We start from the raw sequence: 15,512 nt of genomic DNA, 5'->3' as shown, positions 1-15,512 counted from the left end.
GTTACAATAGTCTAATCCTTCTTCTACTGGTAGTGCAGCTTCTATATATTTTTTATGAGTAGCTAAAAAGCTATCCCACCCTGGAACTCCAGTTGCAACTTTAGTTGTTTGTCTGATACCACAACGGCAGATATATGAAAAGAATCTCCGTTCATCGTAAATTTCGTCGTCTGTGGCAAAAGCTTCTGCACGTTCAGTAGGTGTTGCTTCAACATATTCCAAGATTCTGTTGAGTTTTCTATTTTTTCCTTTTGGGTCTGCTGTGTAGATGACGTGTTTGTGTTCTCTGTCAGTTCTAAGTCCGTGGATTGCATAGACGAATCCTGGCTTTTGTCCTCGCTTTGCTCTTGTGCCCCATGGTCTTTTTGTGTGTATAATGAATGTTCTGAGCTTGCCTGTCCAGAAGGTAGGTTTTGGTGATCCTGGATGTCTTCTGGGGCTTCGTCTGAATCCATATTCTCGTTCATCGTCTGAGCTATCCTCTGTATTTCCTGTATCTCTTTTTCTTCTAACTTCGTTTCTGTATTTTCTGGTTGTGAATCATAATTTGTCTTTTTGCCTTTAATTGTTCCTCTCTGCTTTTCACTACTTTCGAAGCAAAGTTTTCTTTTAACTCCTTGCTTATGTCTCCCTTCAGAGTATGTAGGAGAACAGTCTGACCTAGCGGTTCCATGTCGATGAATGGTGTCTTCCATGTATTCGAGTCCTGCAAATATTTCATCATCATTGCTGTTAAAAATTCTTTCGAGTCTGTTCTCTCTTTGCTCATGTATGTTGTGAATTCCAGAAGGTCCGGCATGAATTTGTTCATCTGCATGGGAAATACGTCCTGTATGTGACATATTTCTAATATTATGTCTACTACCTGTTGGCGTATTATTCTGCTTGCTATATTTATGAGTTCTATTGTCCAAAGAACTATCTTGTGTTCTCTGTACAATTTGTGAACTCTTATTGTTGGATATAGGTTTCTGAGGGGCTCTGGTGTGTTTTTCAGGGATATATCTTTCAGTTTCATAAGGAGTTGATTTAAATTTGTCTCCTTGCTCCATAGTCTTATTTGGTATAATCTTCCTTTGGTCTCTCGGCCATTTTCCAGTTTTGTCTTTTTTTTCGTCATTTCTATTGCAGACGTTAGATGAGGTGGTTTGTTCCATAAACCAATCTGTGAACTCATCAGAGGAGCCGTTTTCCGAACTACTTCTGTCGGTTGGGGCACCGTTACTTTTAATTGAGTTGGGGCTGTCTTTTCTGTTGTTTTTTGTCTTGTTTTTCCTGCCACTGGTGTCTCCCCGTATTCCGCTTCGTGATTTCTTGTTGCTGCTTTTAGTATCATTATGTGTTCGCTTACTTCGGCTATGTGTGAGTTCAAGTTTCTTCTTTCCTGATTCAGTTGTTCGTATGTCTTTGGATTTGTGTCTAAACTCGTTGCTATTCGTCCTCTCTTTCGATCCATGTCTCTCACAATGTTTGCTCTCTGTTCTCTCAGTCTCATTAAATATTCTTCTTGGTGTCTTATTGCTTGTAATGCTGTGTAGTGATGTGGATGGGTTTCCCTCTGAATTGGGGTTTCCCTTTTCGTTTCCTGAAAGGATATATACATATATATGTTAATGTTGGTGTCGGTTTCTAGGTAATGAAGGATTTCAGATGTCGGGTGATGTATTGTTTATCATCCGATACTCCAAATTCAAAAGTGTGAGGTAACCGAAACCAATTACTTACCTCCCATTTTCTATGTTGCCAGTAGTAATAGGGATAGATTCTTGGGTCGACATGGCCTGGGATCTGGTCACCTAATTGTAATTGTACGCACTCGTCCCAGTAGTTTGGCCGTGGTGTGTGAAGTTTTGGTTCGAAATCTGGATGAACGTTGTACAAGGTATCACAGTAGTTGTCAATGATTCTAAAGTCTGTGTTTGGTTTTTCTATTTCTTGGTATAATTGAGATTTCAGGTGTTCTATAAAACTGTCTTCATTTGATGCTTCTGAGTTTGAATTAATTTCTTCTATGTCTGGTGTGTCCGAATTACAGAGGGACATCCTGAGTGTGCCGCCTCTGTGGCGAGACTGAGCGGTGTCTCCCATCCGACATCCTTATATACACCTCCGACACACACCCCCCCCCCCACATCCTGTAGCCTTGGTGGGTTCTGCGCATATATTTCTGCGCAAATAGCATCTGAGATGCGACGCTCAGCGTCTTATTGCGCAGAAATTACGATGGGTCACATTTTGCCCAAACCCCCCTGCAGTTTTCAAAATATCCCAAATATCCCAAATTCGACCGCATGAGCTATATTTTTGAGCCAAATTCTGGCTCTCTACACGTATTCGCAGTTTGAAATTACGATATTTTATACCGAAAATATGCTAATTACTGAAAGCGGCGATGGATCACATTATGACCAAACCCTCCCTGCAGTTTTTAAAATATCCCAAATATCCGAAATTCGACCCTTGAACCATATTTTCTAGCCAAATTCTGGCTTCTGCACGTATTCGCAGTTTGAAATAACGACTTTTTATACCGAAAATATGCCAATTACTGAAAGCGGCAATGGATCACATTTTCCCCAAATCCACCATTCAGTTTTCAAAATATTCCAAGGATCCCAAATTCGACCCTTGAGCCATATTTTGGAGCCAAATTCTGGCTCTCTGCACGTATTCGCAGGTTGAAATTACAACATTTTAAACCGAAAATATGCCAATTACGGAGAGCGGCAATGGATCACATTTTGCCCAAACCCTACCTGCAGTTTTCAATATATCCCAAACATCCCAAATTCGACCCTTGAGCCTTATTCTGGAGCCAAATTCTGACTCTCTGCACGTGTTCGCAGTTTGAAATTACGACATTTTATACCGAAAATATGTTGATTACTGAGAGCAGCGATAGGTCACATTTTGGCCAAACCCCCCCAGCACTTTTCAAAATATCCCAAACATCCCAAATTCGACTCTTGAGCCATATTTTGGAGCCAAATTCTGGCTCTCTGCACATATTCGCAGGTTGAAATTACGACATTTTATACCGAAAATATGTCAATTACTGAGAGCAGCGATAGGTCACATTTTGCCCAAACCCCCCCCCCCCCTGCACTTTTCAAAATATCCCAAACATCCCAAATTCGACGCTTGAACTATATTTTGGAGCCAAATTCAGGCTCTCTGTACGTATTTGCATTTTGAAATTACGTCATTTTGTACCGAAAATATGCCAATTACTTAGAACGGCGATGGGTCACATTTTGTCCAAACCCCCCTGCAGTTTTCAAAATATCCCAAACATCCCAAATTCGACACTTGAGCCAAATTTTGGAGCCAAATTGTGGCTCTCTGCACATATTCGCATCTTGAAATTACGAATTTTTATACCGAAAATATGCCAATTACGGAGAGCTACGATGGATCACATTTTGCCCAAACCCCCCTGCAGTTTTCAAAATATCCCAAATTCGACCGCATGAGCTACATTTTGGAGCCAAATTCTGGCTCTCTACACGTATTCGCAGTTTGAAATTACGACATTTTATACCGAAAATATTCCAATTAATGTAAGCGGCGATGGATCACATTTTGCCGAATCCCTCCCTGCAGTTTTCAAAATATCCCAAACATTGCATATTGCCAAACATATTGCAGCCTTGTTCTGCAATAAAAAAGATTAAAAATATATGTAAAATCTGAATTCGGCTTCGGCGGTCGGTTTCATGATCCGTCCTATTAGTTAAGTTGTATGTTACCGACCGCCGAAACCTTAAATACTTACGAATTACATCAACTCCATCTCCTGCACTTCGTATCACTCGGTGATCTCTTCCTTCTCCATATTCTTCCTCATCCGTCTCCAGGCTTCGTTTCAGCACTCTGGTAGTCTCTCCACCATCGGCAGGGGTCGCAGGCGGTGTTATACTGGCCATGTTGTAGTGCGTGAGGTATAGCAGCTAGTGCTTCCTGCAGTCGCAGTTCTTGACTGAGTAGCCAGCGTTGGATCGTCGTTCCTTTTATAGTTGTCTCTGAACGGGAGATGCCAGATGTATTAATTATTCCATCGGCAATGGGATATAAGAATTTAAATTTTATCATTCTCATTTCTATAGCGTGACGTTCGTGACCTTCTATATTTAGGCCTATGTCTTCATTGCACGTAATAAACCATGGGAGTCTTTCTACCAATTCATGAGAACTGTTTTTTTCATCTGTTTCTGTTTCTTGTCCTCCCCATAAGTTTTTATAGGTATTTACATTCATCATATTAATGTTTGGTTCTTCAAATAATACAGATGTAGCAGATGTACAATTTGAAAACTGAAATCTATCACTATCCGAATTTTTTGGTATGGTTATTGCTTGGAGAACACCTAGGAGAATTGGCAACTAGCTCACTGACAGAACAAGAACAAACTGATATAAGTTATATATTGAAAATTTTATATAACAACAAAATTAATTGGACCTGCATCTTTGCTTCCTTCATGTATATCTACAATAAATTAGACCACAAAAAAAATGTACTATGCATTGAAGGCCCAACAAATACAGGGAAAACAATGATCATAACTCTACTAATTAGTCCAGTAGTAGAGTTATGATCATTGTTTTCCCTGTATTTGTTGGGCCTTCAATGCATAGTACATTTTTTTTGTGGTCTAATTTATTGTAGATATACATGAAGGAAGCAAAGAAGCAGGTCCAATTAATTTTGTTGTTGTATAAAATTTTCAATATATATCTTATATCAGTTTGTTCTTGCTCTGTCAGTGGGCTAGTTGCCAATTCTCCAAGGTGTTCTTTTAACCTTTCTATGTAGGTCATTTTTCTGAGTCTCAATAGTTGTTTTCTTATCCATATATCATAGACTGAAGATAATATACCTTTATATTGGGTCCCATATAATTTGTATAGTGTTTCATTTATTTCTGGTGGGATTTTTACCAGATTACTTTCTTTGTAAGGTTTGTAAGTATTCAATACATCTTCTACCGCTTGGTATTGGTTTGAGTATGTCTTGGTTTTGCTGTCTTCTTGTGCTTCTCGTTCTTGTCTCTATTGTTCTCTTCTCCCTTTTATACGTTGGTTACAATAGTCTAATCCTTCTTCTACTGGTAGTGCAGCTTCTATATATTTTTTATGAGTAGCTAAAAAGCTATCCCACCCTGGAACTCCAGTTGCAACTTTAGTTGTTTGTCTGATACCACAACGGCAGATATATGAAAAGAATCTCCGTTCATCGTAAATTTCGTCGTCTGTGGCAAAAGCTTCTGCACGTTCAGTAGGTGTTGCTTCAACATATTCCAAGATTCTGTTGAGTTTTCTATTTTTTCCTTTTGGGTCTGCTGTGTAGATGACGTGTTTGTGTTCTCTGTCAGTTCTAAGTCCGTGGATTGCATAGACGAATCCTGGCTTTTGTCCTCGCTTTGCTCTTGTGCCCCATGGTCTTTTTGTGTGTATAATGAATGTTCTGAGCTTGCCTGTCCAGAAGGTAGGTTTTGGTGATCCTGGATGTCTTCTGGGGCTTCGTCTGAATCCATATTCTCGTTCATCGTCTGAGCTATCCTCTGTATTTCCTGTATCTCTTTTTCTTCTAACTTCGTTTCTGTATTTTCTGGTTGTGAATCATAATTTGTCTTTTTGCCTTTAATTGTTCCTCTCTGCTTTTCACTACTTTCGAAGCAAAGTTTTCTTTTAACTCCTTGCTTATGTCTCCCTTCAGAGTATGTAGGAGAACAGTCTGACCTAGCGGTTCCATGTCGATGAATGGTGTCTTCCATGTATTCGAGTCCTGCAAATATTTCATCATCATTGCTGTTAAAAATTCTTTCGAGTCTGTTCTCTCTTTGCTCATGTATGTTGTGAATTCCAGAAGGTCCGGCATGAATTTGTTCATCTGCATGGGAAATACGTCCTGTATGTGACATATTTCTAATATTATGTCTACTACCTGTTGGCGTATTATTCTGCTTGCTATATTTATGAGTTCTATTGTCCAAAGAACTATCTTGTGTTCTCTGTACAATTTGTGAACTCTTATTGTTGGATATAGGTTTCTGAGGGGCTCTGGTGTGTTTTTCAGGGATATATCTTTCAGTTTCATAAGGAGTTGATTTAAATTTGTCTCCTTGCTCCATAGTCTTATTTGGTATAATCTTCCTTTGGTCTCTCGGCCATTTTCCAGTTTTGTCTTTTTTTTCGTCATTTCTATTGCAGACGTTAGATGAGGTGGTTTGTTCCATAAACCAATCTGTGAACTCATCAGAGGAGCCGTTTTCCGAACTACTTCTGTCGGTTGGGGCACCGTTACTTTTAATTGAGTTGGGGCTGTCTTTTCTGTTGTTTTTTGTCTTGTTCTTCCTGCCACTGGTGTCTCCCCGTATTCCGCTTCGTGATTTCTTGTTGCTGCTTTTAGTATCATTATGTGTTCGCTTACCTCGGCTATGTGTGAGTTCAAGTTTCTTCTTTCCTGATTCAGTTGTTCGTATGTCTTTGGATTTGTGTCTAAACTCGTTGCTATTCGTCCTCTCTTTCGATCCATGTCTCTCACAATGTTTGCTCTCTGTTCTCTCAGTCTCATTAAATATTCTTCTTGGTGTCTTATTGCTTGTAATGCTGTGTAGTGATGTGGATGGGTTTCCCTCTGAATTGGGGTTTACCTTTTCGTTTCCTGAAAGGATATATACATATATATGTTAATGTTGGTGTCGGTTTCTAGGTAATGAAGGATTTCAGATGTCGGGTGATGTATTGTTTATCATCCGATACTCCAAATTCAAAAGTGTGAGGTAACCGAAACCAATTACTTACCTCCCATTTTCTATGTTGCCAGTAGTAATAGGGATAGATTCTTGGGTCGACATGGCCTGGGATCTGGTCACCTAATTGTAATTGTACGCACTCGTCCCAGTAGTTTGGCCGTGGTGTGTGAAGTTTTGGTTCGAAATCTGGATGAACGTTGAACAAGGTATCACAGTAGTTGTCAATGATTCTAAAGTCTGTGTTTGGTTTTTTCTATTTCTTGGTATAATTGAGATTTCAGGTGTTCTATAAAACTGTCTTCATTTGATGCTTCTGAGTTTGAATTAATTTCTTCTATGTCTGGTGTGTCCCGAATTACAGAGGGACATCCTGAGTGTGCCGCCTCTGTGGCGAGACTGAGCGGTGTCTCCCATCCGACATCCTTATATACACCTCCGACACACACACCCCCCCCCCCCCACATCCTGTAGCCTTGGTGGGTTCTGCGCATATATTTCTGCGCAAATAGCATCTGAGATGCGACGCTCAGCGTCTTATTGCGCAGAAATTACGATGGGTCACATTTTGCCCAAACCCCCCTGCAGTTTTCAAAATATCCCAAATATCCCAAATTCGACCGCATGAGCTATATTTTTGAGCCAAATTCTGGCTCTCTACACGTATTCGCAGTTTGAAATTACGATATTTTATACCGAAAATATGCTAATTACTGAAAGCGGCGATGGATCACATTATGACCAAACCCTCCCTGCAGTTTTTAAAATATCCCAAATATCCGAAATTCGACCCTTGAACCATATTTTCTAGCCAAATTCTGGCTTATGCACGTATTCGCAGTTTGAAATAACGACTTTTTATACCGAAAATATGCCAATTACTGAAAGCGGCAATGGATCACATTTTCCCCAAATCCACCATTCAGTTTTCAAAATATTCCAAGGATCCCAAATTCGACCCTTGAGCCATATTTTGGAGCCAAATTCTGGCTCTCTGCACGTATTCGCAGGTTGAAATTACAACATTTTATACCGAAAATATGCCAATTACGGAGAGCGGCAATGGATCACATTTGCCCAAACCCTACCTGCAGTTTTCAATATATCCCAAACATCCCAAATTCGACCCTTGAGCCTTATTCTGGAGCCAAATTCTGACTCTCTGCACGTGTTCGCAGTTTGAAATTACGACATTTTATACCGAAAATATGTTGATTACTGAGAGCAGCGATAGGTCACATTTTGGCCAAACCCCCCCAGCACTTTTCAAAATATCCCAAACATCCCAAATTCGACTCTTGAGCCATATTTTGGAGCCAAATTCTGGCTCTCTGCACATATTCGCAGGTTGAAATTACGACATTTTATACCGAAAATATGTCAATTACTGAGAGCAGCGATAGGTCACATTTTGCCCAAACCCCCCCCCCCCTGCACTTTTCAAAATATCCCAAACATCCCAAATTCGACGCTTGAACTATATTTTGGAGCCAAATTCAGGCTCTCTGTACGTATTTGCATTTTGAAATTACGTCATTTTGTACCGAAAATATGCCAATTACTTAGAGCGGCGATGGGTCACATTTTGTCCAAACCCCCCTGCAGTTTTCAAAATATCCCAAACATCCCAAATTCGACACTTGAGCCAAATTTTGGAGCCAAATTGTGGCTCTCTGCACATATTCGCATCTTGAAATTACGAATTTTTATACCGAAAATATGCCAATTACGGAGAGCTACGATGGATCACATTTTGCCCAAACCCCCCTGCAGTTTTCAAAATATCCCAAATTCGACCGCATGAGCTACATTTTGGAGCCAAATTCTGGCTCTCTACACGTATTCGCAGTTTGAAATTACGACATTTTATACCGAAAATATTCCAATTAATGTAAGCGGCGATGGATCACATTTTGCCGAATCCCTCCCTGCAGTTTTCAAAATATCCCAAACATTGCATATTGCCAAACATATTGCAGCCTTGTTCTGCAATAAAAAAGATTAAAAATATATGTAAAATCTGAATTCGGCTTCGGCGGTCGGTTTCATGATCCGTCCTATTAGTTAAGTTGTATGTTACCGACCGCCGAAAACTTAAATACTTACGAATTACATCAACTCCATCTCCTGCACTTCGTATCACTCGGTGATCTCTTCCTTCTCCATATTCTTCCTCATCCGTCTCCAGGCTTCGTTTCAGCACTCTGGTAGTCTCTCCACCATCGGCAGGGGTCGCAGGCGGTGTTATACTGGCCATGTTGTAGTGCGTGAGGTATAGCAGCTAGTGCTTCCTGCAGTCGCAGTTCTTGACTGAGTAGCCAGCGTTGGATCGTCGTTCCTTTTATAGTTGTCTCTGAACGGGAGATGCCAGATGTATTAATTATTCCATCGGCAATGGGATATAAGAATTTAAATTTTATCATTCTCATTTCTATAGCGTGACGTTCGTGACCTTCTATATTTAGGCCTATGTCTTCATTGCACGTAATAAACCATGGGAGTCTTTCTACCAATTCATGAGAACTGTTTTTTTTCATCTGTTTCTGTTTCTTGTCCTCCCCATAAGTTTTTATAGGTATTTACATTCATCATATTAATGTTTGGTTCTTCAAATAATACAGATGTAGCAGATGTACAATTTGAAAACTGAAATCTATCACTATCCGAATTTTTTGGTATGGTTATTGCTTGGAGAACACCTAGGAGAATTGGCAACTAGCTCACTGACAGAACAAGAACAAACTGATATAAGTTATATATTGAAAATTTTATATAACAACAAAATTAATTGGACCTGCATCTTTGCTTCCTTCATGTATATCTACAATAAATTAGACCACAAAAAAAATGTACTATGCATTGAAGGCCCAACAAATACAGGGAAAACAATGATCATAACTCTACTAATTAGTCCAGTAGTAGAGTTATGATCATTGTTTTCCCTGTATTTGTTGGGCCTTCAATGCATAGTACATTTTTTTTGTGGTCTAATTTATTGTAGATATACATGAAGGAAGCAAAGAAGCAGGTCCAATTAATTTTGTTGTTGTATAAAATTTTCAATATATATCTTATATCAGTTTGTTCTTGCTCTGTCAGTGGGCTAGTTGCCAATTCTCCAAGGTGTTCTTTTAACCTTTCTATGTAGGTCATTTTTCTGAGTCTCAATAGTTGTTTTCTTATCCATATATCATAGACTGAAGATAATATACCTTTATATTGGGTCCCATATAATTTGTATAGTGTTTCATTTATTTCTGGTGGGATTTTTACCAGATTACTTTCTTTGTAAGGTTGTAAGTATTCAATACATCTTCTACCGCTTGGTATTGGTTTGAGTATGTCTTGGTTTGCTGTCTTCTTGTGCTTCTCGTTCTTTTCTCTTCTGTTCTCTTCTCCCTTTTATACGTTGGTTACAATAGTCTAATCCTTCTTCTACTGGTAGTGCAGCTTCTATATATTTTTTATGAGTAGCTAAAAAGCTATCCCACCCTGGAACTCCAGTTGCAACTTTAGTTGGTTTGTCTGATACCACAACGGCCAGATATATGAAAAGAATCTCCGTTCATCGTAAATTTCGTCGTCTGTGGCAAAAGCTTCTGCACGTTCAGTAGGTGTTGCTTCAACATATTCCAAGATTCTGTTGAGTTTTCTATTTTTTCCTTTTGGGTCTGCTGTGTATATGACGTGTTTGTGTTCTCTGTCAGTTCTAAGTCCGTGGATTGCATAGACGAATCCTATCTTTTGTCCTCGCTTTGCTCTTGTGCCCCATGGTCTTTTTGTGTGTATAATGAATGTTCTGAGCTTGCCTGTCCAGAAGGTAGGTTTTGGTGATCCTGGATGTCTTCTGGGGCTTCGTCTGAATCCATATTCTCGTTCATCGTCTGAGCTATCCTCTGTATTTCCTGTATCTCTTTTCTTCTAACTTCGTTTCTGTATTTTCTGGTTGTGAATCATAATTTGTCTTTTGCCTTTATTATTGTGTTCCTCTGCTTTTCACTACTTTCGAAGCAAAGTTTTCTTTTAACTCCTTGCTTATGTCTCCCTTCAGAGTATGTAGGAGAACAGTCTGACCTAGCGGTTCCATGTCGATGAATGGTGTCTTCCATGTATTCGAGTCCTGCAATAGTCAGGACAATAGTCAAAATTCTTTCGAGTCTGTTCTCTCTTTGCTCATGTATGTTGTGAATTCCAGAAGGTCCGGCATGAATTTGTTCATCTGCATGGGAAATACGTCCTGTATTTGACATATTTCTAATATTATGTCTACTACCTGTTGGCGTATTATTCTGCTTGCTATATTTATGAGTTCTATTGTCCAAAGAACTATCTTGTGTTCTCTGTACAATTTGTGAACTCTTATTGTTGGATATAGGTTTCTGAGGGGCTCTGGTGTGTTTTTCAGGGATATATCTTTCAGTTTCATAAGGAGTTGATTTAAATTTGTCTCCTTGCTCCATAGTCTTATTTGGTATAATCTTCCTTTGGTCTCTCGCCCATTTTCCAGTTTTGTCTTTTTTTCGCCATTTCTATTGCAGACGTTAGATGAGGTGGTTTGTTCCATAAACCAATCTGTGAACTCATCAGTGGAGCCGTTTTCCGAACTACTTCTGTCGGTTGGGGCACCGTTACTTTTAATTGAGTTGGGGCTGTCTTTTCTGTTGTTTTTTGTCTTGTTCTTCCTGCCACTGGTGTCTCCCCGTATTCCGCTTCGTGATTTCTTGTTGCTGCTTTTAGTATCATTATGTGTTCGCTTACCTCGGCTATGTGTGAGTTCAAGTTTCTTCTTTCCTGATTCAGTTGTTCGTATGTCTTTGGATTTGTGTCTAAACTCGTTGCTATTCGTCCTCTCTTTCGATCCATGTCTCTCACAATGTTTGCTCTTGTTCTCTCATCTCAGTCTCATTAAATATTCTTCTTGGTGTCTTATTGTTGTAATGCTGTGTAGTGATGTTGATGGGTTTCCCTCTGAATTGGGGTTTCCCTTTTTCGTTTCCTGAAAGGATATATACATATATATGTTAATGTTGGTGTCGGTTTCTAGGTAATGAAGGATTTCAGATGTCGGGTGATGTATTGTTTATCATCCGATACTCCAAATTCAAAAGTGTGAGGTAACCGAAACCAATTACTTACCTCCCATTTTCTATGTTGCCAGTAGTAATAGGGATAGATTCTTGGGTCGACATGGCATGGGATCTGGTCACCTAATTGTAATTGTACGCACTCGTCCCAGTAGTTTGGCCGTGGTGTGTGAAGTTTTGGTTCGAAATCTGGATGAACGTTGTACAAGGTATCACAGTAGTTGTCAATGATTCTAAAGTCTGTGTTTGGTTTTTCTATTTCTTGGTATAATTGAGATTTCAGGTGTTCAATAAAACTGTCTTCATTTGATGCTTCTGAGTTTGAATTAATTTCTTCTATGTCTGGTGTGTCCGAATTACAGAGGGACATCCTGAGTGTGCCGCCTCTGTGGCGAGACTGAGCGGTGTCTCCCATCCGACATCCTTATATACACCTCCGACACCCCCCCCCCCCCCACATCCTGTAGCCTTGGTGGGTTCTGCGCATATATTTCTGCGCAAATAGCATCTGAGATGCGACGCTCAGCGTCTTATTGCGCAGAAATTACGATGGGTCACATTTTGCCCAAACCCCCCTGCAGTTTTCAAAATATCCCAAATATCCCAAATTCGACCGCATGAGCTATATTTTTGAGCCAAATTCTGGCTCTCTACACGTATTCGCAGTTTGAAATTACGATATTTTATACCGAAAATATTCTAATTACTGAAAGCGGCGATGGATCACATTATGACCAAACCCTCCCTGCAGTTTTTAAAATATCCCAAATATCCGAAATTCGACCCTTGAACTATATTTTCTAGCCAAATTCTGGCTTCTGCACGTATTCGCAGTTTGAAATAACGACTTTTTATACCGAAAATATGCCAATTACTGAAAGCGGCAATGGATCACATTTTCCCCAAATCCACCATTCAGTTTTCAAAATATTCCAAGGATCCCAAATTCGACCCTTGAGCCATATTTTGGAGCCAAATTCTGGCTCTCTGCACGTATTCGCAGGTTGAAATTACAACATTTTATACCGAAAATATGCCAATTACGGAGAGCGGCAATGGATCACATTTTGCCCAAACCCTACCTGCAGTTTTCAATATATCCCAAACATCCCAAATTCGACCCTTGAGCCTTATTTTGGAGCCAAATTCTGACTCTCTGCACGTGTTCGCAGTTTGAAATTACGACATTTTATACCGAAAATATGTTGATTACTGAGAGCAGCGATAGGTCACATTTTGCCCAAACCCCCCCTGCACTTTTCAAAATATCCCAAACATCCCAAATTCGACTCTTGAGCCATATTTTGGAGCCAAATTCTGGCTCTCTGCACATATTCGCAGGTTGAAATTACGACATTTTATACCGAAAATATGTCAATTACTGAGAGCAGCGATAGGTCACATTTTGCCCAAACCCCCCCCCCCCCTTGCACTTTTCAAAATATCCCAAACATCCCAAATTCGACGCTTGAACTATATTTTGGAGCCAAATTCAGGCTCTCTGTACGTATTTGCATTTTGAAATTACGTCATTTTGTACCGAAAATATGCCAATTACTTAGAGCGGCGATGGGTCACATTTTGTCCAAACCCCCCTGCAGTTTTCAAAATATCCCAAACATCCCAAATTCGACACTTGAGCCAAATTTTGGAGCCAAATTGTGGCTCTCTGCACATATTCGCATCTTGAAATTACGAATTTTTATACCGAAAATATGCCAATTACGGAGAGCTACGATGGATTACATTTTGCCCAAACCCTCCCTCCAGTTTTCAAAATATCACAAACATCCCAAAATCGAACCTGGTGCTTTATTTTGGAGCTAAGTTTTGGCTTTCTTCACGTACTCGCAGGTTGAAATTACGACTTTTTATACCGAAAATATGCCAATTACTGAAAGCAACGATGGATCACATTTTGCTTAGAACCATCCCTGCAGTTTTCAAAATATCCCAAACATCCCAAATTCGACCCTTGAGCCATGATTTGGAGCCAAATTCTGGTTCTCTGCATATATTTGCAGTTTGAAATTACGATTTTTTTTACCGAAAATATGTTAATTACTGAGAGCGGAGATAGGTCACATTTTGCCCAAACTCCACCCTGCAGTTTTCAAAATATCCCAAACATCCCAAATTCGAAACTTGAGCCATATTTTGGAGCCAAATTCGGCCTCTCTGCACGTAATCGCAGTTTGAAATTACGTCTTTTTATACCGAAAATATACCAATGACTGAAAACGGCGATGGGTCACATTTTGCCCAAACCCTCCTCTGCAGTTTTCAAAATATCGCAACACTTCCCAAATTCCACCCTTGCACCATATTTTGGAGCCAAATTCTGGCTCTCTGCACGTATTCGCAGTTTTAAATTAGGTATTTTTATACCGTAAATATGCCAATTACTTTGAGAGGCGATGGATCACATTTTGCCCGAACCCTCCGTGCAGTTTTAAAAATATCCCAAACATCCCAAATTCGACCCTGGAGCCTTATTTTGGAGTCAAGTTCTAGCTTTCTTCACGTATTCGCAGTTTGAAATAACGACTTTTTATACCGAAAATATGCCAATTACTGAAAGCGGCGATAGGTCACATTTTGCCCAAACCCCCCCCCCCCCCCTGCAGTTTTCAAAATATCCCAAACATCCCAAATTCGACCCTTGAGCCATATTTTGGAGCCAAATTCTGGCTCTCCGCACGTATTCACAGTTTGATATTACGATGTTTATACTGAAAATATGCCAATTATTGAAAACAGCGATGGATCACATTATGACCAAACCCTCCCTGCAGTTTTTAAAATATCCCAAACATCCCAAATTCGACCCTTGAACCATATTTTCTAGCCAAATTCTGGCTCTTTGCTCGTATTCGCAGTTTGAAATTACGGCTTTTTATACCGAAAATATGCATATTACTGAGAGCAGCGATGGGTTACATTTTGCCCAAACCCCCTCTGCTGTTTTAAAATATATCAGAAACATCCCAAACTCGACCCTTGAGCTGTATTTTGGAGCCAAATTCCGGCTCTCTGCACGTATGCGCAGTTTGAAAATACGACTTTTTATACCGAAAATATGCCAATTACTGAAAGCAGCGATGGATTGCAATTTGCCATAACCCTCCCTGCAGTTTTCAAAATATCCGAAACATCTCAAATTCGACCCTTGATCCATATTTTAGAGCCAAATTTTCGCTCTCTGCACGTATTCGCAGTTTTAAATTACGACTTTTTATACCGAAAATATGCCAATTACTGAGAGCAGCGATGGGTCACATTTTGACCAAACCCACCCTGCAGTTTCCTAAATATCCGAAACATCCCAAATTCAAACCTTGAGCCATATTTTGGAGCCAAATTCTTTCTCTTTGCTCATATTCGCAGTTTGAAATTACGACTTTTTATACCGAAAATATGCCAATTACTGAGAGCAGCGACGGGCCACATTTTGCCAAAAATCCCCCTGCAGTTTTCAAAATATCCCAAACATCCCAAATTCGACCCTTAAACTATATTTTGGAGCCAAATTCTGGTTCTCTGCACGTATTCGCAGTTTGAAATTACGACTTTTTATACCACAAATATACCAAATACTGAGAGCGGCGATGGGTCACATTTTGCCCAAACCCCCCTGCAGTTTTCGAAATATCCCAAACATCCAAAATTCGAC

The 15,512-nt window shown here is 39.8% G+C and overlaps 2 protein-coding genes across 2 annotated transcripts; both read right to left on the bottom strand.

Moving 5' to 3' along the window:
• Positions 1–62: 62 nt before the first annotated feature.
• LOC138352987 (NK-tumor recognition protein-like) lies at positions 63–3,926 on the bottom strand. Its single transcript, XM_069305651.1, has 2 exons — positions 3,776–3,926; positions 63–1,585 (listed from the first exon to the last, which is right to left on the bottom strand). The coding sequence occupies exons 1-2, from the start codon at positions 3,924–3,926 to the stop codon at positions 63–65; spliced, it is 1,674 nt and encodes a 557-aa protein (XP_069161752.1).
• Positions 3,927–5,144: 1,218 nt separating this feature from the next.
• LOC138352986 (NK-tumor recognition protein-like) lies at positions 5,145–9,012 on the bottom strand. Its single transcript, XM_069305650.1, has 2 exons — positions 8,862–9,012; positions 5,145–6,667 (listed from the first exon to the last, which is right to left on the bottom strand). The coding sequence occupies exons 1-2, from the start codon at positions 9,010–9,012 to the stop codon at positions 5,145–5,147; spliced, it is 1,674 nt and encodes a 557-aa protein (XP_069161751.1).
• Positions 9,013–15,512: the final 6,500 nt, after the last annotated feature.

The sequence above is a fragment of the Procambarus clarkii genome, chromosome 55 (assembly GCF_040958095.1).
Source record: "Procambarus clarkii isolate CNS0578487 chromosome 55, FALCON_Pclarkii_2.0, whole genome shotgun sequence".
Classification (NCBI taxonomy): domain Eukaryota; kingdom Metazoa; phylum Arthropoda; class Malacostraca; order Decapoda; family Cambaridae; genus Procambarus; species Procambarus clarkii.
Note: the sequence above shows the minus strand (reverse complement) of the source record. Positions and strands in the feature narration are given on the sequence as shown.

Bases quoted from the DNA above. Each gene is read 5' to 3' on its own strand.
- LOC138352987 (XM_069305651.1), bottom strand. From the start codon at position 3,926: ATGGCCAGTATAACACCGCCTGCGACCCCTGCCGATGGTGGAGAGACT. The intron at 1,586-3,775 runs GTAAGTATTTAA...ATATCCTTTCAG, and splicing joins AGATGGAGTTGATGTAATTC to GAAACGAAAAGGGAAACCCC.
- LOC138352986 (XM_069305650.1), bottom strand. From the start codon at position 9,012: ATGGCCAGTATAACACCGCCTGCGACCCCTGCCGATGGTGGAGAGACT. The intron at 6,668-8,861 runs GTAAGTATTTAA...ATATCCTTTCAG, and splicing joins AGATGGAGTTGATGTAATTC to GAAACGAAAAGGTAAACCCC.